Genomic DNA, 22,301 nt, shown 5'->3' with positions numbered 1-22,301 from the left:
GGAGCCAGAACATCCTGCAGTAAGTTTTGCAACCACCGCATCTAACATATGAACCCAGTTTGTTAGTTCTAGGGCTACTTCTGTTTTAATGCAGACTGAACAATTACATCTTGTAACAAAATTTATTATGACTAAAGATCATAATTAAATAATGATAGCAATGGCACTGCATGCTTTGAATAAGCAATTACGTCTGAAATGGAAATAAGTTATTCTACATTATCACGTGTTGAGGGACCTAATCCTTAGACAAGTGTGCGTGCTCTGCTGAGTGTTACAATCTGCACCGCGCGCTGCACAGCCTGCGCTAGCGTCTCTGAGCAAATAACCCCAGAGCAAAAACTTGGAAGCGTGCCACAGCCCAAAATTGGTAAAGCATCCCCTGCACTAGGTGATTACCATGGGTCTTTTAACAAACTCTCCAGTGCACAAAGATGCAAGTTTCTTGATTGTACTTCTTTGGGAGCTGGGCAGACTAAAGCTGTTAGTATTGGAAAGCTGCCCAAAATGTTGTGAAAGACATGTAATTGATTGACCGCTAGACCACAAGTCTGTGGTGACATGACACCTTCCAGCTTTCTTCAGAGTAGGCACTGCTTCAGAAAACTGTATAACAGTCTTTTGTAATTCGGCTGAAAACGAGCACAGTCGTCTTGGCCAGCTGTATCCATACATTTGATAAAAAGTAATGCTGGTAACTATGTACAATGCACATTTACAACTACTTGAAGCAGCACCTTTCATGCTAATAGCTCACTATACAGAGCTAAATAATGCAAACCAAACATTATCAACGCTAGCCACAAAGAAATTAAGGAGGGGCAGTGTGAGAAAAAAGGTGTGCTGTTTGGATCAGATCAGGGACAAGGAGGTAGAGCTGCAGTGAGATGATTTCTGACAGCAGGACTGTGCAGGGGGTTCTCCTGTCCTCTGCAGCATGCCATGGCAAAGCACAGGGGCTGCAGGAACAGGAGACAGCAGAGAACTGTCCTGAATTTGACATGAATGGGAAGCTCCTCGTTTAAGTTTTACTAAGATTTTAACCAGCATCACAACCAGTATTGCCAGAAGTTAAAACAGTACATTCAGTATTAAAACACTCTTTCTGTTTTGAGTTAGCTAAAACATGAACACGGTGGGTTGTTTTGCCCTGGATTTCCCAAAAAGAAGAAAGGAGGGACTCTAACATCAACTTTTGTTTCCTTTACTCAGGTTTCTGAACCTCAACATTACCAAAGGTGTGAATACAGATGTTTGACAGTTGTGAACGGTTTAATATTGCTGTGTCCGTGGTAGCACATTCCAGGTCAGAGGGAAGACTATGAATGTCTTCATTTTAAAGATAATTGGCTTCTAGGACTCCTCTCACTGGGGAGCCTCATTCCAATTAAAACTTAGGGATTGTTGTAACTCTGGCTTTTGATTCTGGTCATTTTATAAATGGTCTAATTCTGAAGGGCTGAAGTCAAGTTAATTTTTCTCCTCCTAAATTGAGCTTTTCAAGAACCCTGTGTGACTCTGGCAAAAAATGCAAGTACGCAGCAGAGGTCTTGTATTTGTTCATGGCTGTTACAGAGATGATGGCTTCAGATCATGGAAGAGCTGGCAGGGTGTCCGAGTTGCGTAATAGTTAATCCTAAAGACAGCATTTTGTAAGAAGCCATATTCTGGGATGCTAGGTGAGCTAAGGGTCTGGAAAGCATTGGGTCACAACAGCCTCTTCCAATTCACTCTGCTTTGTGTTACTCCTGGGAGTTGATTTCTGCTGGTTTAATACCATTTCCAGCCCTGGAAATTCCAGTTTTGCTGTTTAGAGGTTTCTTTGGGGAGAGAACCAAGAAAAGAAGTAATAATACAGCGACTTTGGTATTCAATGCGTAAGTTGCCATATGGGGTCCAGATACCAATGATGGTCATACAGAAAATACCTATGTGGAAATCGGTACATTATGGGTATTAAAAGCCAAAGCTCAGATGTTTCAGGGTTCTAGGGGCTGGACCGACCGGCTCCTCAGGACAAGCCCCGCTGGCAGCCAGCGGCCGCCCCCCGGCACACACACACAGAGCAGCCGGCCGGCCAGAAACCCCCACACAGGGCCCCCCTTCCTCCCAAACCCGCGGAGACACACGCGGGAACGTGTCTCTTGTCTCCCGAGCGGCTCAGCCGCCCCTCCGAGCCCTTCCCGCGGCCCGACACAGCTGCTGAGGGGCGGCTGGGGACAGGACCACCCCGGCGCTCTCCCCGCGAGTGGGGACACTTCTCCCGAGCGGGCGCGTCGCCGCCAGGCTTCCCCCCGCCGCCCCTTACCTTGCCGGGGGATGCTGCGCGGGCGCGGGCCAGGGCGTCGAGGCGGGCGCTGTACTGCGTGAAACGCTTCTGGTATCGCAGCGCCGTCACCTGCAGCTCCAGCTGCGCCGCTGCCAGCCGCGACAGCAGCGACTGCTCCCGCTTGCCGGCTCGCAGCGCCTCCTTCTTCAGCGCCTTCTCCAGCGCCGCCGCCCGCGCCTGCAGAGCGGCTCCGTGGGCGCGCAGGGCGCGCAGACACCCGTGCCCGCCGGCGCGCCGCTCGCCGTGGGTGAGCATCAAGCCGCAGCCCTGCTCGCACAGGCCGGCGGGCCGCGCCTCGCAGCGCTCCCGCATGTGCGACTCCACGTCGCGGAGGTTGAGCACTTGGCGGCAGCCCCGGTTGCGGCACTTGGCCGGGGAGAAGTCGCAGGTCTCGGTGTGTTCGCCCAGGTGTTGCAGCGGCACCACCGCCTCGCAGCCCCGCGCGTGGTTGTCGCATTTGATGTCCAGCTTGAGGATGAGGCTCTTGAGGGGCAGGACGTGGTTCAGCTCCTTGGTGGAGATGCGCTGGCAGTTGACGGGGCAGCTGCCCTGCTGCACCACCCAGGGCAGCACGCAGCCGGCGCAGAAGACGTGGCCGCAGGGGGTGGTCAACGGGTCCTCCAAAACTTTGTTGCACAGATTGCATTTGAAGTCGGGATCCACCTCCCCGCTGAAGCGATCCAGCTCGAACCCCATCCTCCTTCCGCTTTGCCAAAAACAAGAGAAAAAGAAAAAAAAAACCCCAAACAAAGTAATCAAAGTGCGGAGACGGGACGGGGCAGGCAAAAAATAATAATAAATAAGTATCGGCCAGCTGCCCCCGCCGTCCGGGCAGCAGCTCGGCCCGCAGTGCCGCCTCCGCTCTGTCCCCGCTCTGTCCCCGCTGCTCCCGGGCAGCGCGCTCCCCGGCCCTCCGCACGCGCCGCCGCCGCGGGCCGCTCTCCCGCCGCTGCCGCGTGCGCAGAGCGCCGCGCGCTGCCCGCCCCGCCCCGGCCCCGCCCACCTGGGACGCCCCGGGGGGTCCCCCCGCGAGGGACAAGGGGACAAGGGTGCCTTTGTTTCGGGGAGAGGGGGAAGGGGTGGGCTCCAGCCTGTCCCCCCCTTACACCACCCCCGTGCGGTGACAGGTAACTGGGGGATGTGCCCGCGGGGATCGAGGCGGAGGGGAGCGCTCCCGGGCGGGGGAGGCCTGGGCGAGGGTGGGGGACGGGAGGGATGCGGGGGGCATGAGGGGCCGGGAGGAGGAGGGCAGGTGTGGGAGGTAAGAGAAGGTGAGGAAGAAGGAGTAGAAACTCGTCACGTTTGAGGGGCAGTTGGTGCCAGACGGGACGGTTTGCTTGAAGATGAGTGTTGGCCGGGGACAGGGACAACCTCCGGACTTTTGGAAGGGGCGCTGCGTGGAGCTGCCCTCTGGGGCCAGGTCCTTGGTGGGTGGCTTAGAAATTAGACAGACCGTTCAGTTCTTTGGTGAGACATCCTTACACTGTCAATGAGAAAAAGTGCAAACGGAACAGTCCCCCAGTGCTGCTCATATCCTGATGGAAAAGGGTACGTTTTTTCTGTGTTTGCATAGGCTGATGTGTTCCATTGATGCCACTTGATGGGAGTGAGGGAAATCAGAAGAGGTTACCGCTCTTGATATCTGTTTCTGCCTGGAGATGATTTAAAAGCTCTCCAGAATATGCTATAAAAAGCTAGCCAGACCACACCTGAAGTACCAGACATAGCATTAGGCAAAACCAATTTCTCTTACAAGGCAGATATTCAAGTACTGAAAAAAGCAATAAAAGAGAACAAGCTTTGTTCATTGTGGATGGTGGAGCAGAATTCTCACATGCAGTAAAGCCACATACCAGCTCAATTGTTCTTTTAATGTGTTTTGCTTTATGGCTGAGTAGAAGCCCAACTAGAAACTTAAGTTTCAAATGACCTTTAGTATATGCCTATTATATCATGGTAACATGATTTTCTGAATGTCTGGGATGATTGTTTGTCTGTTAGTGACCTTTAGAAGGTAACAGACTAGTGGTTACACAAATATGTCCTAATTCAGTCTCAGGCAAGTAGTTTTTAGTATTAAGGGTTTTCACTTTTCAAAGATGAATTCCATCTGTAGTGCTCATTTCATTCTAATGTTCCATAAGGCTTAAGGTTGCTTTTGGCTGTATACATAACCCTACTAAAGAAAGTGTGCATCTCATATTTGAGGTTATATTCCTAGATAAGGAATTGTTTACAGATTTGTTCCTTTTAAAATAAATGAATAAATGGTGTAGTATAGGACTGTGCATGTAGATTTTCTATTAACTCCATCTGAAGGTGATGCACAGTCCGCGGCCATAATGATAAAATTTTACTAATACATGTATATTACTGACTTTCTGATTATTCTGTTTGATCTATAGTAGTGATACCTATACTTTCTTCTTGTGCTTCACTGCCTTCTTCCTCTTCCTTTTCTTTCTCATCTCTGCCTCCTCAGGATTCCTCTTCTCATCGGGCTTCCTTAACACTCCCCTTGCTGCAATGCTGCATCTCTTTCCTCCCTCCAGCCACCTGGTCCAGCAGCCGCACATGCTGCTGATTCTCCATGGTTTGTCTGTCCCATCAGTACGTGTCACACCGTTCTGCATTTTGTCACAAAAGCTCGGGTAGCTGTTACCAATCATGGTGTCCATTCTTTCCCATGGGTGTTTTATCTGAAATAAAATTTCAGATTATGTGGTCTGGGGATGCACAAAGTACGAATGAGAGATTTGAGGGTTGGTGTTCATTTCGGTAGCTGCTGGTCTGATGGGGAAATCCATCAATCTAACCATTTCTGAATAGGCTGTTTTAAGATAATTGCTCTAAATTAGTGCGCCATGTGACCACTGTCTTATGACCTTCTTTACATGAGTTAATAAAGTGCCTCAGGCATTCAGGGTGGTTGTAAATAGAAATAGAAATACATTACTTCCTTCAACAATAACTGTAGCAGTTTTGGTTTAGTATTTCAAAGTTGTTGCTGCGGGATGCTTGAGGCCATTCCTGTTGAAGCCAGAGGCAGAGCTTTCGTTGATTTCAACGAGAATGATGTCAGTACCAGGTTCCTTAGGCTATTTGAAACTATACAAATATTTGGATGGAAAATATGGGCAAGAACTTGAAACATTTTCATTTGGAGTCATGGCTGGGCAGATGGTGTGTTGAGTTCAGTGATATACTTAAATGTGACATTTATGTAGGAATAGATACTTTATTCATGAATTAAAACTTGCAAAGGCCACTGCAGTCTTGCATTTAGACTGCAGTTTGGAGTGCTGGCAGGGCGCTGAAGTTCCCCTCTCCTGCTGCCGTTATCCATGGCAGAAGGCACAAATGGAGCTTTCCCTACAGGAGACACTTTCCCTTAAAAATAATGTTTAAAAAGCAACCTCTCAACATGAGTCTTTAATGTTAATTTCAAAGGCTGAGGTTTGAAACTGAAAAGAAAGAGGTTTGGTTTCCAGTATATTGCCACCAGAGCTGAAATTACATTGCCGTGGCTAAGGAAGGTCATTTTTATTTAGTCGGTTCTTTCATCATCAGAGGTGGTGTGCTGGGGTGGGACCATTACCGAACCATTAAGGCTCTGTCATTTGACTTTGCTATCCTGCCATAAGAAGGATTAGGGTATGCCAGTTTGTGCTTTGAGTTGTGGCACAGAAACACAGAGGCAATGCCAGCTCTCAAAGTCTGTCTGTAAACCAAAGGTTTTTGCAGTAGGTTTCATTCAGGTGGGTTTGTTTGTTTGTTTGTTTGTTTTTGTTGGGCTTGTTTTGGTTTTGGTTTGTTTTGTTTTCCTGCTGCTGTGCAGATTGCAGTGTCACAGAAAATCAAATGCAATTCGATTGGTAGTACCTGTTCATCTTTGTTTGCCTTATGTTCACAAAGGTTAGCATTGGTTTACACTTGATTATGAGATCTTTGCAAGAAACTGGATTTTTTATTTTTACATCAGTTTGCCTTTAGAAAAGCAGAAACAATTAGGTGACACAGAGAAGGCATTGAATCTCTCTCCATGGCGATCATCTGTGTCATTGTCCTGCCTTATTTGATTCTGACAAAACCCCTAAGGTTAATAGGACATGTCTGATGTAACATGGTCTTCCTCATGCACTTAGTTCATGAGTTAGAGCCTTTTGGAAACTGAAGCTCACAGTGGTCCTGGGCATATTTAAAATGCATTTAATGTTTTTAGAATATGTGCAGTATATTTAAAATGTATCTAAAATGTCAAGATCTGCTCAACATTCTGTTCATTGCCAAGCACTGAAACACTGTGCAGTTACAAATTTCAGAGATTCTGTGTTCTATGACATTTTATGACCTTTCTCATACTATGTATGTTTTAGATGTTCTTCTTTATGTATCTGTGTAGCTGCTGTCATTAAAATTCTAATAAACTGGTTTCACTCCTTTATTTTTACTGCTGGTAGAAATATAAGTTTGCATTAATAGATACACAGACGAGCTGCTGAATGTGGACCACATAATGGTTATGAATAAATGAGAGGCAAGGTCCACAAGAATTTTGTCTATAAATACACAGTCCTATATTAATATGGATAGAGATAAATATAAAATAATGCCCTTATTTCTGAGGCTTTTTAGGAGACTTTATCAGTCAGCTCTTTGTCTGAATAGTTACATTAATTTACCACTAAAATATTGAGAGTCTTTAAGTTATTTATCATACATTTTATTTTGAACAATCCTCTTTGTGGTAAGGGAGGATTAGCCATGTTTTAAGACAGGGCTTAATGCTATGCTGGATAGTAGAAGTGCCCATTGTCATTCAGTAAGTCTTTAGCTGAGTGCTAGAAATTGAATTCTGCTTTTCCTGAGCTGTTCTTCATTTGATATTGGAGCCAGTTTTGGTAAGCAGTTGGTTTTTATGAGTAAGTCTGTGATTTGAGTACAAGACTGAGGTCCAGACCTGACCACGGCTTGCCTGAAACTACACAAGGAGTCCAAGTGTCAGTGGAGGCCACATCCCAGAAAGCTTTTGGTATCCAGACCTATGGCCACAAGTGCTGCATCCTTGAATTTCCTCAGCAATTCAAAAATGTGCAGTACGTATCAAATTATGATGTAGACACCACATTCTCTACTATATAATTTCTTTGTCTTTTCCTCCCTTATTTAAAGAATTTAGAGAGAGAGAACTGACATTACATATGCCTAATTCCCTTTCACACATCTTACACGCTATAAGTAATGATAATGTTTAAAGCCAGACTGTAATTAGCTCAATGGTAATGGGTGGGACATAAAATGCAAGCCATAATTTAAAGGCACATTCTGTGGGAGTTTGTACCACGAATTCAGTAGTAGTGGAGGTCAGTCTTTGTCTCAGTGACTAGGTAGTGCTCAGTGAACACTGATTGCTGAGCATCCTTTCCCCATTTCCCATGCACAAGGATGTTGCAGACCTGTCAGATTGTACTCATACATGGGGCATTTTGCATGGGTAGGTGTGTTTGGGATTGTATTTAGCTGTCAAATCTGAGAGCCTTTGGATTGCCTTTAATTGACGGCCTGGCCCCATAAAAAATAGGTGAAGCTGTATTTGTCTGTGACTCTGTGTTCACATACAAGCATTTCCACAAGTCTTTAAGTCTAAATATTTTATCTTAAAATGTACAAAATATTCCTGGTTTTGAGAACAGACATGGAAGTTAATTCACTTTTCACACTTGCAGGACAGTTATGAATAATGTGAAACGTTCAATTTTTCCCACATCAGTGACACTGCTTTATCTCAAGATGCTTTTGTACCATTTCCAAAATAAACAGTTCCTAATACTTGCACAAGGTGTATTTGACAAGCAGGCTTTCCTGATCATCCACTATTTCTTAGGTAAACAGTTGCCCTGCTTATGTATTTACAGCACCACTTACATTTTAGAAACGAAGGAAAAAATCCCTTTTGAAACATACAACTTAGTTGAAAAAGTTATGGTAAGGGTGTTGTAGAGACCACAGCTATCTATGGGTACATGGAGGGCACAGAACATCTTTGGATGATAAGTCCAGCTGCTGCTACCGACCTCTGTCTCTAGAAGTTTCTAAATTACTGATTGCCAGAAGCCGGGAGAGAATCTCTGCAAACAGACCATGCCATTATCTGTGCAAGATGAGCAGCCCCAGCTGATTGCTCTTAGAGACAGGATTCTGGGCTTGATGACCTTTAATTTGATCCTAATTGAGCTTTTGCCTCCTCACTCCCCTCTTTCCTTTCTTTTTTGATAGTGAAGGTATTTTGGAAAATGATGGTGGCTTAAGGAAGCTTTTTCATTTCAGTGCTCTTGGATTTTCTGTGGTGTTTATATTGATTTAAACCAGCAATTTTTAAGAAGGTGGTTCCAGTACTTATAAATAGTAAGCAGAGATTTCAAAGACTTATTTCCTTAGTTCTTGTTGGGATAAAATAAAGCCATGGGTAGAGAGGTGTAAGAGGCTTTTGTCAAGTTAAAGCAGAGACATGACAAAATTTGCTTGGTGAAAAGAAGCAAACAGGTGAGTGTGTGGAACGTGCCACTTGAAAAAAGTTGTGTTTTTAGAATTTTAGAAATTTTAGAAAATTAGTAATAATATACATGATTTAAAATATTGTAATAAAAATAAGTTTAATCTTTTAAAAAATAAACTTTGTATGATCAGGCTAGGATAAACATCAAACTGGGTGTGCAGGTTGCAAATGTCTTGCTGTGGTCTGGACTTGATGGGAAAGGCTGAGAACTGGTCTTTAGTATGTGTGCTCTTCCTTCAGCTCTGGGAGCTGAACAAGAGCTCAAAAATGTTACATACTTGAAGTGTTAAAAGATTTAATATGGGAGGATTTTACATTGGTGTTCTGCTTGCTGTATTGCAACTATTTATCCCAGCCTAAACAGGGATGTGCAATAGCATCGCAGTGACATTTTTGAGAAATAATGAGCTTGAAAGATCACAGGTTCTGTGTGTGATAGAAGCTAAGGATGTCTGCAGGGGACTTCCCACATCAGAAAACCTGGTATGTGCACACAGCCAGAGATCTCATCCTGAAAACCTAATGTTTATACTTCGGGGATCTTAAGTCAGTGACAATCTTGCCAGGGAAGTGCTAGAATCAGGGAACTGTTAAGTGAGTGCGGAAACCTCTTGATGCCAGTTTTGATGAATATTAATGATCAAAGATCTTAAGAATTCAGTCTCCATAGAATTAGAAGAGTCAGTGGATTAATAAGTCATATGTTAAGAAGGTTACACTAGGTCAAGCCATTGTTTTTCTCATTAATATGCATCAATATTTATTCTTAATTCAAAATGGTGCAAGCGATGGGAAGTGTGTGTGTGTGTTCTGGAGAGCATTACTCAATTTAGCATAAGAAAGAAGGTCCATCCCAGCTGTTAAACAAACCTGGCTTTGCTGTTAAGAGAGAGAAGTTACTTTTTTTTTTCCCCTTCAACATGAGGAGGTTGTAGGGCTTTTTCTCTTAAAAAAAACAACCAACCAACCAAAACAAAACACGACATTTGAAGGTATGAAGACTCTTCCTCTTTGCATGAGCAGAGTCCTTTGGGAGTCATGGCTGAGTAGGTACAGAGACCCCAAGGCCCCTCCACTATAGCTGGTTTATGGAACTTTCTGACTGTGCAATGATGTGGGGTGTCAGGAGCTTTTAAAGTCTGTGTTTGTGCTCCGAACACCACAGAGCTTGAGTGCAGTCCTATTGCACCAGATGCTGCGCCAGAGCAGTCCAGATTACCTTGTTAAATATTAATGGTCATAGATATCTTGCTCTAATGAAAAATATTTTGTGTAGCTCTCATAACTGTTTCAGTGTTAGCCTTATTTTTGTCTTACAAGTGTCTTGATCTAGGCAGCTTCTGGCTCCTTTTTTTTTCTTTGTCGTTTTGCAATATTAATTAATGTCTAGAATGTTAATGAAATTTCAGGACATTAGTTTAAAAGTATAGTTGGTGTTTCTGAGATCTTTTCTGAACTCTGACAAAGGTTCCAAAATGAAGAAAAGTACTATTTTGGCAGTCTCTGCTACATTTATATGTGAATGTGAGCCTCTTGGCAAAATAGTTTTTAATATAAATACTAGATCTGACTGGAAAAAATAAAAGCAGAGTTTTCTGAAAACTCCTTGAAATGTCAAATTTGTTGTCATTGCAAAAAGTTAGAAACAGGTCACTACGAGGTAGTATTCTCCACAGTTGATTTACAATTTCTAAATGCAAAATTTAAATTTTCTGTACAAATTTTTTCATAAAGTGGTATTGAAATAGATACTTATTTTTTATTTCTGAAATAACTACTTTTGAAAAAGAAAACATTTTGTTGATCAGAATGCCACATAAAAATGCAAGGAAAATGTGTTATCAAAGTAATGTGTTAGCAGAGTAATGATAATAATACAGCTAATGCTATATTTTATTTAAAAGCAAAACAAGGACCATTTTAAAATACATTAATATAAAAATAGTCTGAAGGTCTGAAGTTTTCCAATCTAATAATATAAAGGACGAGTCACCAAGAACATGAATGAGACTGTTACTTATTCACTTGGGTTTTCAGGAGGAGTTGCTAATGAGGCTGAAGATTTCAGAGAAGAGGGGATGGTTTGGAGCAGAGGAGCGCTGGGGATACCCAAGTAAGTCACATTTGAAACAAGGTCTGAGCTCCACATTCAACATACAGGTAGTTTTCCATCTCCAGAGCTTATGTCTGTGAGTAGGATTGGCAACTTTGATAACAAGGGAGATGGAGATTTCTGTCCTGGGAAATGCTGGGGGTGTCATACAGAAAAGAGAAGGAAACCAATAGAGGCTCCATTGGGAGCAGCTGATATCCTCTGGGAGGGAGGAGAGTCCTATGGAGAACAAAGCTGGTCCCACGTGGAAGCTGTGATGTTTGTGTCCTCGGAGATCTGTATTCGTGTCCGGGTTAAATGGTTTTAAGGACATCCACGAGGTCACAGACTCCACTATTTAAGGTCACTCTTTCTCACTTGTTTTTTGTTTCATTTTGGTTTTTTACTAGCTAATGTCCCACATATTTTGTTAACCTACTGTACACACAAAGGAGTAGAGACACAGGGACTGAAGTAGGGTAACGTAACTAAGAGCTATTGACAGCCTGGCCAGACACACGTCAGAAACAGAGCTGAGCTGAACATACCAGTCTCCCAGGTCCATTCTGTGGCTCCTTTGGACCAAGCCTTTCTCCAGGAAAAGAGCTGTGAGGGGAGCAGCAATCCTTTTCATGCCATATCCCTATTTTTCAAAAGAATGTGTTGACATGGCTAGCTCCAGAATTAATTGGAATTGCTCCAGTTTTATTCCTCTCTGTGAGAATTTCCATTGATGTTGCAGTGGGAATAAAACTTTGAAAATGGCCTGAACAGCAGTTCCACAGGTATTGCTTCTCTTCTCCGTTTTTTACTGCAGCTCATGTTTTTCACCATGTAGCTAAAGTTGGAGGCTGAAAGCTTAGCAGTTCATTTAGGATCAAGGCTTTCTCCCAGACTGCAAAGCAGAGAATCCTGCTAAATATCAGGAGAAGATCTGGCTAGTAACTAGTACAGAGTGTTATATGATTGGTAACAAATCCCTTTCTGTAGCTGTTTGCTGCTGCAGGCTATTTTAGGAAGATGATTGTTTTCAATATAATGGCTTAAGCTGTATGTTTGTACATTGCTTTGTAACAATGAGGACGTGATGAGATTGTTCCCATACCTACTCTTTGTGTTCTGCTAGTTCATTTTCCATTAGACAGCATTTATAAAGATAATAACAAGATTTTTCCATACTCCAGTTAAAATACCTTTTCTTTGTAAAAGGAACTTGTACCATGAACTCAGGGAGGCTTCACCTTAAGACCAATGCAAAACCTTTTTACAGTCTGTGAGCTATGGCTGTGTCTGCACCCAGCATCCTGCATATTCAAAAATTTGCCACTTCAACAGCTGTATATTGGGGGTGGGAGGTGCTTTTCCTACCCAGTCTGTTGTTTGATCATCAGAACCGTAGCTAAGAGCCATTGTTGGAAGAGCAGACTGGTTGTGTCTCCCCCAGACATGTTTATATGACGCTGGTTGCTCTGCACTGTGTTTCTGGCTATGTGCAGTCAGGGTCGATGTGTACGGCCACAGCCCCAAGTAACTCAGGCTCCAAAATCCGTCCCTGTAGCCCAGTCTCCGAAGTATGATTTATTTTGTTCTGAAGGCAGGCATTACCTAAATATGTGGTTTTTATTCTGCAATAGCATTATGCCTTCCAATACTTTTTGCAGTAGCCACTGTGGAAATTGACTTTTCCCCTCACCAAAGTAAAGGCAAATTCAGTAATGTTTGTAAAGAAAACTGGGCTGAATGGTGACAAATAATGAAAAAATCATGGTATAAATAGTTGTTTTATACATTATTGAAGCTTGATGAAGTAGGCTCTAGTGACTGATTTAAGTCCTTGAATAATAACATAGAAAGTAATGGAAAAAGCCAAAGGTAACAGCCTTGATGGTGGAGTTAAATGATTTATTTGATTATAGCTACTCTAAAGGCAAAGGTTAGTGTACTGAACTGGTGTTAGGAGTTATTTCAGGAGGCATGTGAAGCTCTTTCATGTTACTGAAATTTGTTTAAGTTGCACATTTGCCATTCCCTTAGTATTAGCCTCAGTTATCATACAAGCGTAAAGTATTGACCTCTATGGTGTAAATTTAGCACATATGCAATTATCAGGAATTTACTGAAGACAAACAGATTGAAATAGTATGTTGCTATTCATGCTAATGGCAAAAGTAAGGGTAAATCTGCAGGTAATAACAGTAAGGTCATAGGTTTATTTTTTTAATATAGTCAAATACTGTGATTCATACTTTCATATTTTTCCAAACATTTGGACATCATTCATTCTCACCTAACAGATCCCAACTGCTAAACCACCTGTGATGTAGGCAACGGTATTGCAGCCAGCAGCAATTTGGGCATATATATCTAAACCCCATTTTTCTCCTTTTTGCACTGACATCTGCCTTCCTTTACTTTCCTATATAGCCTGCTTGTCATATGCTTTTTTCATACCGCCTTCTCAGGTCTCTCCCTGTTGCTCTTCTTTTGTTTCTTCTATAATTTCTCCAGTAATTTCCTTGTCTTCTCCTTATTTTCTCATCTCACACTGCCTACTAGTATGACTACCATTCTGTATCTTCCCAACCCACGGCATCTGGTTTTACTTGGCTGTTCTTGGCAGACCTTTAATATTGCTCAAGGGGTTGGCTTCTTACTGGAATATACACCCTTCTGGGGCCTTGGCTGGAAAATGTTAATGCTCGAACTGTGTCTGCACACTGTTGGTGGCATTTTGCAGAAGTTCTTGGTCTCTGGAGTCAAGTCTGTCATGAGGACAAAGACGCTGTCTGTTCCCAAACACTGGGGTTTCTGCACAGGAGGACAACATCAAAGTGACCTGGAAAAAAGTAGAGCAGAGGAGGCTGCAAGGTATGGTCTACATACCTTTAAAAGTCATGAACTTATGGAGAAAACTTTAAAATAGTGGAGAGGGGTGGAGACAGGTGCTGTGAACAGAAGCTGCTTCTCCTCTTTGTTTGGAAAGACTGTCCCACGTGGGGCAAAACAAGGGGTGAGGGGTGTATAATCCTACTTAAAATAACTGTGAAGAAGTGCATCTCGAGTGATAAGATCTGAACAGAGAACTTCAACTCTCATAAATATAAATTGCTTAAATGGCACGCAGTTCTACACAGCAGAATGTAAGCCGTTTTTGTTAAAACAGTGCATGCCTTCTTGAAAATTCACAAAAGCTGAATTAAGTTAATGGTAGGCCAAGAGGGAGGAAGGTAGAGACCAGCAGAGTTCTTGAAATGTGTGGAAACATTGATTCCTTTCTCATCTGCTGCTGGAAGCTCGTGACCTGGGGGGTAATGAAGAGATCTGATCATAGAAATAACAAACTGCTTCGCCTTGTGCTTTCCTAGCAAGAAATAGTGTTACACACAGTGTATTTCTTCTTTAGCATTGATTTATCTGGAGGATGAATGATCTTCTTTTATTGTTATTTGTTGTTGATTTTATTCATATGACTCTACTACTTGACTGTTGTTTTCCCATAACATTTTCCCAGCGTGCCTTCAGAAATAACATAGAATGCTCACAAACAATACAGAAAAATGCCAACTAAATATTCCACCAAGTGCTTGCAGATCTTGTGCAATGTTTCCCCTGGTCTTTTCCAGCTGTTTCTTAGCATCAATCTAATATCTCTCCCATGAGCATTTAGCATTTTGGTGACATTAAACATAGTGGGGAGGTTGTGTTTCCACATATGAATAAATAACCACTCTGATTTTTTGGAAGAAAATAAAAAAAATTGCTCCTGCAGAGTTCTTCCTAAGGATTTGGCTTCTTAGGGTCTTTTGGGGTTGTCTGTGGCTTCTCCAGAGGAAATAAGGTACTTTTAGAACTACAATTCAGACTACTCAAAATACGTAGCGTATGACACTTCTGTTTTCTACTGGCATCAATAGGCTTTGGATCAGGCTCTTAATATTCTACATAACATTTAAACAGATTACCTGAAATATTTTTCAGTACACCTGTGTAGTGAAGAAGAGATCTATGCCAGCTGTCTACAGTATGAGGAATTTAAGCTATACGGCTGTATGGTCATGCAAATGTTATCTGTCTCATGAAACAGTTAGCATTCACCAACAGGTCTTTTCTCTTTTCTTCCCTGTAAGTTGTTTTGAAAAACATGATACAAAGAAAGAGCGACAAGACCTAGTAAGCACAGGTTTTGGGCTCTTTGTTTAATGTTGATTGTTTCGTTATAGGTCTAATCCTGAATTGTAGCATTGCAGTCAGGAAGCTCATCACCTGTTCATTTGAAACTTGTGACTTTGGGAAGCACAATAATTATGTGGAATTAGGCCTCTAATTAGCCTGATAAAAATCTTGGTAATGCATAGTTGCTTTAGCAGAGTGGGCAAAACCCATGGTGCAATTTGCTACGCTTGTCTTTTGAGGACAAACACTTCTGGAAAGTATTGCAGGCTCTTCAAATCCATTTCTCTGTGAATACAATTGGTAGAAATCATTTTGAACCATTTTTGTAGAGCTAGTGGATGTCATAAAAATGTACCAGATAGATCTCAATATCTTATTGCAACATTGAAAGGAACTGTCTCTTGTCAGATATAATGAGCTCTTCCTGCTAGAATACTTCATGCAAAAATGTCACTTAGATTTGGTCTACACAGATAAAGTCATCCATGGACAGAGCATTCAGCACTCTGGTATCTGCTCAATAGCCACTTTTCATGAAACATTTGAACCATGAGAGCTGAAGTCATTGCAATATTCCCTGTCTTCAATATATCGCCTATAAGGAACAGTTTTGCCACCAGTAAATTCTACATTAGACTTATATTATTAAGCTCTGTGCTGGATTTCTAGTCAAATATGTATTAGTACAACATCACACTGTGCAATAGGAGTGGCTCTATGCGTACACAGTAGAGATTCATTCATGATTTCCAAAGGTCTGGATACATCAGTGCTCAACATCAGATAACTGTGCTCAAGCAATCATCTACCACCAAAATTACCAGGTTTCCCTTCAGATAATTAGCGAACTATTTTCCAGCTCATTCTCAACAGTTCTGAGGTGTGGGGGGAAAGGGAAATCTGATGCCTTGGTGCTTATCGCAAGTTTTTGGTGGAAGTGCATATAAATATGATTATATGTTCTTGCTATATAATTTTTAGGATTCATGAGTTTTTTAAATGATGAAGATATACACAAAGGAAATTTTGTTGTCTCTTGACAAAGATTTCGGAAATGAAAACTCTTGCTACTCTTACTGGTGTTAGTGAAAGCTCCTGCTGCTCTTGACCCTCTTTCACTGTATTTCCTCTGCTGTTACTTTGTACTGTCAGAAGTTATTGTGTTTATGGGTATTCTGAGGAGTATTACGTGAACTTTGGCTTACATTAGGACTGAGTCATATAGGCATAAATACACGGATGTTATTGAGTATCCAAATGTCTGCTAGCTGTTTCTGAGGAGGAACCTCTACTACCTCTTCATCATTGTATACGTTTGAGAGATACTATTGGACTGAAACAATATTCCAGATGTTACTTCTGAGATTTATTGTCTGGGAATCTGAAAAATATTCTGTGGAATCTCTATTATCAGTATCAGGCCATGATCGGCTTTACTTTAATTGGCTGCCACATCCACTGCAGCATGTTATTCTTGCTCTCTACTTAATCCTAGCAAGAATAAACTAGTCTCTGGAAACAGCAGTCTTATGAAAGAAAACTTCAGACTTTATATAAACCAGACTTAGGGTTCATAGAGAGGGATGCCCTTGTCCTCGCTAGACTAAGTAGTTGTTGCATGAATAACCTGTGCCGGCACATGAAGCATCTCTGTTGTCTTTGTTCTGTGATGAACCGAAATGAGACGTCAAAGTTCATTTGCCTCCTGCTGTGCACAAGCTAAGGAAAGAAGAACCTTTTTGTGCTGCTGACAATATTTCAGTGTCCCTGGGCTGTAAGAAGCACAATGCATTCTGCAGCGGTCACTGTGCATTTCTTGTTCAAAGTTGATTTAGTCCAGTTTAGTTTGTTGTTTGCATGTTTTGACTTTTTAATTTATTCATTGTGAACATAGAGCTGAGGAGAAGATCCAGGTTGCAGATGACATTGGGATGGCAAAATAAGAAGACAAACTGTTCTGTACTGCCACAGGGCGATGGCAACTATGTGAGTTCACAGGGAGTTTTCACATTTCACATAAACAAATTTACATTTAGATCCTCCCTTAAGGAGCTGTTTGGCATCCTTGTGTAAACAACAAGGTCTTCCTTGCTCAGAATAGGTTTCTATCCCAGCATCAGCAGGCATCTTGCAAAATCCGCAGAGGTCTGACTCATCTGTGTGAAGGACCACAGCAGTGTGCCCAGGTGGCCAAAAAGGCCAGCAACATCCTGCCTTGTATCAGGAATAGAGTGGCCAGCAGGACTAGAGAAGTGATTGTGCCACTGTACTCAGCACTGGTGAGGCCCCACCTTGGATCCTGTGTTCAGTTTTGGGCCCCCCATAATAAGAAGGACATTGAGTGCAGAGGAGGGCAATGAAGCTGGTGAGGCGCCTGGAGCACAAGTCTGATGGGGAGCGGCTGAGGGAACTGGGGCTGTTCAGCCTGGAGAAAAGGAGGCTGAGGTGAGATTTTATTGCTGTCTACAACTACCTGAAAGGAGGTTGTAGCATGGAGGGTGTTGGTCTCTTCTCTCAAGTAGCAAGTGATAGGACAAGAGGAAATGGCCTCAAGTTGCACCAGGGGAGGTTTAGATTGGATATTAGGAAAAAATTATTCACTGAAAGGGTTGTCAGGCATTGAAACAGGCTGCCCAGGGAAGTGGTGGAGTCACCATCCCTGGAGGGGTTTAGAAGGTGTTTAGACAACGTTCTTAGGGCCATGGTTTAGTGCTAGGCTTAGGTTATGGTTGCACTCAATGACCCTGAGGGTCTCTTCCAACCAAAATGATTCTATGCTATTCTATATAGCTCTGCTGTCCTTGCCTACAGCAGCCCAGCTTTGCTGTCATCTCTGCAGCTGCCACAACACCTGAAAGGTTTCAGTGCCAGGACTTCTCCAAAAGTGATTGAGGAGTCCCCACTACTCCAAGCAGGCTCCCACCTGGAAACACCTGCAGGGTGGTGTGGAGCAGGCTGCACAACGCTGCAGGTCCTGCGGTCTGGTGAGGACTAGGGCTGGGTGTCCTGCGGCACAGCCTCTGCCAGCTCTTTGGGAACGGGCTGTGCGGGACCACGTGCCCCTGCAGGTGGCTGCATCTTCTCGCTTCTTGCTAACCGTAAATACATTGGAAGCCGAACGATGACTGGCGATGGGTCAGAGTTCCTCTAACTGGTTAAGCTATTTAGTTAGTTAATAATTAATTGGCTAGACTTGCCCTAAGGAAAAGGAATGGTGTGACTGATTTTTTAATGGAAAAAAAATACGGTTGCCAGGAAATAATAGCATTAGTTTGATGTGGGTTGTGCTTGCTGATGTATTTGCGTGAACTGAAAAGCAGGAGGCAGGTAGAAGGATAAAAAAAAGTAAGTTAGAACGGTTTACAGTACACAGAATCAGAGCGGAAGTCTGCATGTGGTTAGTCCTCTGTGATGGTTGCCACCGAAGACCAAAGGAGCCATACTGCTCATGCGGAATCCTGGGGCTTTTGGTAAAATGCCTAAGCAGGGCAGGACCTCACACAATATGTATTGTTCTTAATACTAGTCAAATAAGACTTTTATGTGACAAATGCAGAGTATTTTGATTTGGACTCAAACCCCATTTTTTTCATAGAACTGGATAGCAAGCCCTGATAGATATCTCTTAAGTAATTTAGAAGAAACTTCTTCTTACAACTTTTCTGAGAAATAATTTTCAACGGGACCTGTTTGTGGTTGCTAACGAGTGCACCAGCTGTATTTAGGTGTTTGTAATGCAGTTCAGGTCCTTCTTTTGCCAAAGGAAACAAATGTTTTGTCATTTATCAAAGGTAACAGTCTTCTTAATTGCGGCTTCTGAGTGCGCTCCTGGAGATATCCCGTGATTTGTGGAATGCTTAGAAGCCACGTGTATTCTGGTTCTCTTGTCTAGTGGTCATACACAAGCTTTGTGTAAATACGCATGTATTCCTTCCTGAACTGTTTGTGGTATGGTAGGAAGTTGCTTATAATTGAGTTGAATGTTCTATCACTGTCCAAATAGCTTATTTGTTTGGAGTGGCAAAATCTTTTAAGGCAAAGTAATTTTTCATCTATTATTTGATGAACTGATTTAGTTAGAATGAACACAAAGCTTTTGGGTGCACAAACTTGTTTTAAAAAGATTTTGTGGGATTCTTCAATGTCATGAAAAATGAATTATGTGTCCCAAATTTGTGTGTTTTTTCACTGTATCATTTAGTCATTTTAATTATGCTCAGAAATTTTCCCTTTGAAAACCCCATGCAATAGGTAAATACTGAGGTAGATTGTAGGCTTGCAAAGAACATCAAAAAATGTGTGGAAGTTTACAACATTTTATGTTGGCTATGTGACTTTACTGCATTGAAATATTTTCATGGCTTATTTTTCTTTATTAATCTGAGACAAATATGCATGTCATACTGTGGTGAGCACCCAAATAACAGAAAGCTGTCACCTATTTCCCCAGCTATTAATGCTAGAGAAAAGCTAGAATTATGGGGATATTTAAGGACATTCCTTTAAAAAGTAGTAAGGCTCTGAATGGAATTGATCTGCAGTAGTGACTTACTAAATTCTTACAGAACCTTCCTCATATCAGAAAGTGAAATGTATGTGGACATTGTTATGTGCTAAACTATAGAGGTAGGATAGTTTGCATGCTTGTCTTTAATTTACCAATGAACTACTGAGTATATATGTTCTGCTAATTTCCTCTTGAGGAAAATCTAATACCATACGCCTAACTGAGATTCAAAAATGTAGCAGTAATCTCAAAAAGCTTCAAATTTTATCCTTCTTTGTTGCTTGGTAACAATAGTTTTAGCCTAAACAAAACCTGAAAATTGAAATATATATATATATATTTTTTTTTTAAGTCAGAAGATAAAAAAGTTCAGATTAGATATAATCCAGTCCTCTTTGCGTATCTTCATTAGTTTTCCCCAAATGCTGCAGGGGAAAAACTCTGGCCTTGGCTTATTCCAGTGGAAAATGTTTGCGGAGTTTGCATGGGACGTAAATTAAAGCGCGAGAAAGTCGTATGGAAGCTGACAGCAACTCGGTCTGTTTTAAAGAAAACAAAGTGGAAGTCGGTGGGAGCCTGGCTGCCCTGGAATGCCTGCCCTAGGCCTGAACTGTGAAATCCAGATGGTTTTCCTCCTGAAACGGCAGCCAGGCCATGGCTGGCCAGCGCTTCCACCTGCCTCCCCACGCCGGGGGTCTGGTCCCATGTCCGCACCACTGGACCCCTCCAGCACCAGCCCTGGCTCTGCCTGGAACCCCCTGGGTGTTGCAGCATGTAGGAGATGCAGCGGTGTCCCAGCAACCCTGGTGAGGAGGAGCAGGAGCCTGATGCCACAGCCATGCTCCGGCATGTAGGGACAGCACACTGCAGTGTGTGCCCCAGATGAGGAATTTTAAATGTAAAAGTAGCTGTGCTGAAATATTCCAGATATTTAATAGATTAAGTTATCCTGTGCTCAGCAAAGGATTCTTTCTATTCAGTAGCAATTTAAACTTTCCTATGTTGCCAGTATGATTAAGCTTGCTTGGATTTAACATCTAAAAGGAGATGATTCAGACTTCTTCAGAATCAGTAACTGGATTATAAGTACACTCTTTACTTCACACTGTGCTGAACCAGCATCACTCCAAGTGCAGAGTCTCCTTAGAATCACAGAATTCAAAGGGTGGATGGGCAGGTTCTGCCCAGAGTGTGGGCAGAGTGACCAGTGTGCGCTGCACAGATGGATCTTGTGTTCCATGGTGGCAAACTGCATTTATAATTGGGACATAAATAAATATGTAATTGTTTTCAGATGTGTTAAATCCAAGTCTATGTCCTCTTTGCTGATGGGGAGTGGGAGAGAAGAAAGTAGTTCTTCTAGTTTTGGAGCCCTCTAAAATGTTAATGGAACTCACATCATAACCAAAGATTAAAGAACGTGCTCAGAGGACTCACAGCCTTCTGCAGTTGCCGTGGGCTGCAGTCCTGCTGGAGATTTTTTCTGAGATGTTGATGTTAATCAGCTTTCAAGGGCAGGGTGGCATGTTTAATGGTAATGGAAACGTCTAATACTTGTGTTTTTGCTAGTTATCTCTTGCATGCCTTGCTTCTAACCCATCCATCAAGATGAACTACAATTTATGTTCAGCTTCCCTTCAAAAAGTGTCATTAAAGGCATATAACCATTTGTAAGATTTATTAGTTCACCTCTAGGATCCTGGAAAGGTGTGCAACCTCAAAGAATGCACACATAACTTGTTTTGGGATGGGATGAAGGCTTCAGCTTATCAGAAACGCTGCTTAATGAAGAATAAATATCAGCCTACAGTACCATTCCACCTGACATCAGTCTCTCTTTATGGCAGATATTATACTATCTGTTCCTCATGTAGCTGTGTTTATACAACTGCTTTTAAAGCAAATTTGGTTGCCACCAGGATGCTCTGAATACACTCAGTGCTGCCAGCAGCATGTCTTTAACTTCTCTGTGATAAATGTCATCCCAAAACTTCACCCGCCGTCTCCCTGACCTGACTAGCTTGCACCCCAGGAGCGGATGCAGAATCCCAGAAATGTGTGTGGCTCATTTTGGTAGTGAATACAGACCAGAACTGATGCTTCTGTAAATGTTAGACTTATGATATACGGTGTGCTATGGAGACGATTTGCACATGCTCGATAAATCCATCCGTATCCATTTACCCATGCGTACATCACAGCCTGGCAGTCCCAGGGGCACTGCACTCGCTGCAGGTGCATGGGAGAGTTGATCCATATGTGCTCAGACAGGGCTGCTTGACATCTGGAAGTGCCAGACGAGTTTACAAAATCCTCCATTTTTTTCCCCAGCGACATTTGTGAGCGGGAAGGTGGGATGTCACCTCATTCATTCATATGTACCTACACTTGTAAGCAAGCCTAAGGAGGCAAATGCATTAGAATAAAATATATTTTAGCCATAATTTCTGAAGTATTTTAGAAAAGTAAATTCCTTTGAAGGGAATTAAGGAAATGGAATATTAGTAGCTGCTTCTTTTGTATCCGAAACTTTATAGTGGATTGAATTTAATACAAGATACTTGAGTAATGCAATAACTTCTTAGCTCTGTTAAGGAACTCTGCAAATAAAATGTGGGGAAGTCATGGAGTGCTTAATGTCTGC

At 42.4% G+C, this 22,301-nt stretch overlaps 1 protein-coding gene and 1 long non-coding RNA gene across 3 annotated transcripts in view; one reads left to right on the top strand and one right to left on the bottom strand.

Moving 5' to 3' along the window:
- PDZRN3 (PDZ domain containing ring finger 3) overlaps positions 1 to 3,277 on the bottom strand; it is a 140,779-nt gene extending 137,502 nt beyond the window's left edge. Inside the window, exon 1 of the mRNA XM_065075354.1 lies at positions 2,309 to 3,277. Coding sequence (XP_064931426.1) covers positions 2,309 to 3,025 — 717 coding nt within the window. The 5' untranslated portion in view covers positions 3,026 to 3,277. The remainder of the gene's footprint in view (positions 1 to 2,308) is intronic.
- A 56-nt stretch (positions 3,278 to 3,333) lies between these two features.
- LOC135580457 (uncharacterized) overlaps positions 3,334 to 22,301 on the top strand; it is a 204,438-nt gene continuing 185,470 nt past the window's right edge. Inside the window, exons 1-2 of one of the 2 annotated variants that reach the window (XR_010475090.1) lie at positions 3,336 to 3,456; positions 10,923 to 10,998. This is a non-coding gene — a long non-coding RNA (uncharacterized LOC135580457). Of the gene's footprint in view, positions 3,457 to 10,922; positions 10,999 to 22,301 lie in introns of both variants that reach the window. The other variant, XR_010475089.1, reaches the window with a different exon arrangement.

The sequence above is a fragment of the Columba livia genome, chromosome 10 (genome assembly GCF_036013475.1).
Source record: "Columba livia isolate bColLiv1 breed racing homer chromosome 10, bColLiv1.pat.W.v2, whole genome shotgun sequence".
Lineage (NCBI taxonomy): Eukaryota > Metazoa > Chordata > Aves > Columbiformes > Columbidae > Columba > Columba livia.
This window is presented reverse-complemented; position numbering and strand designations above follow the sequence as displayed.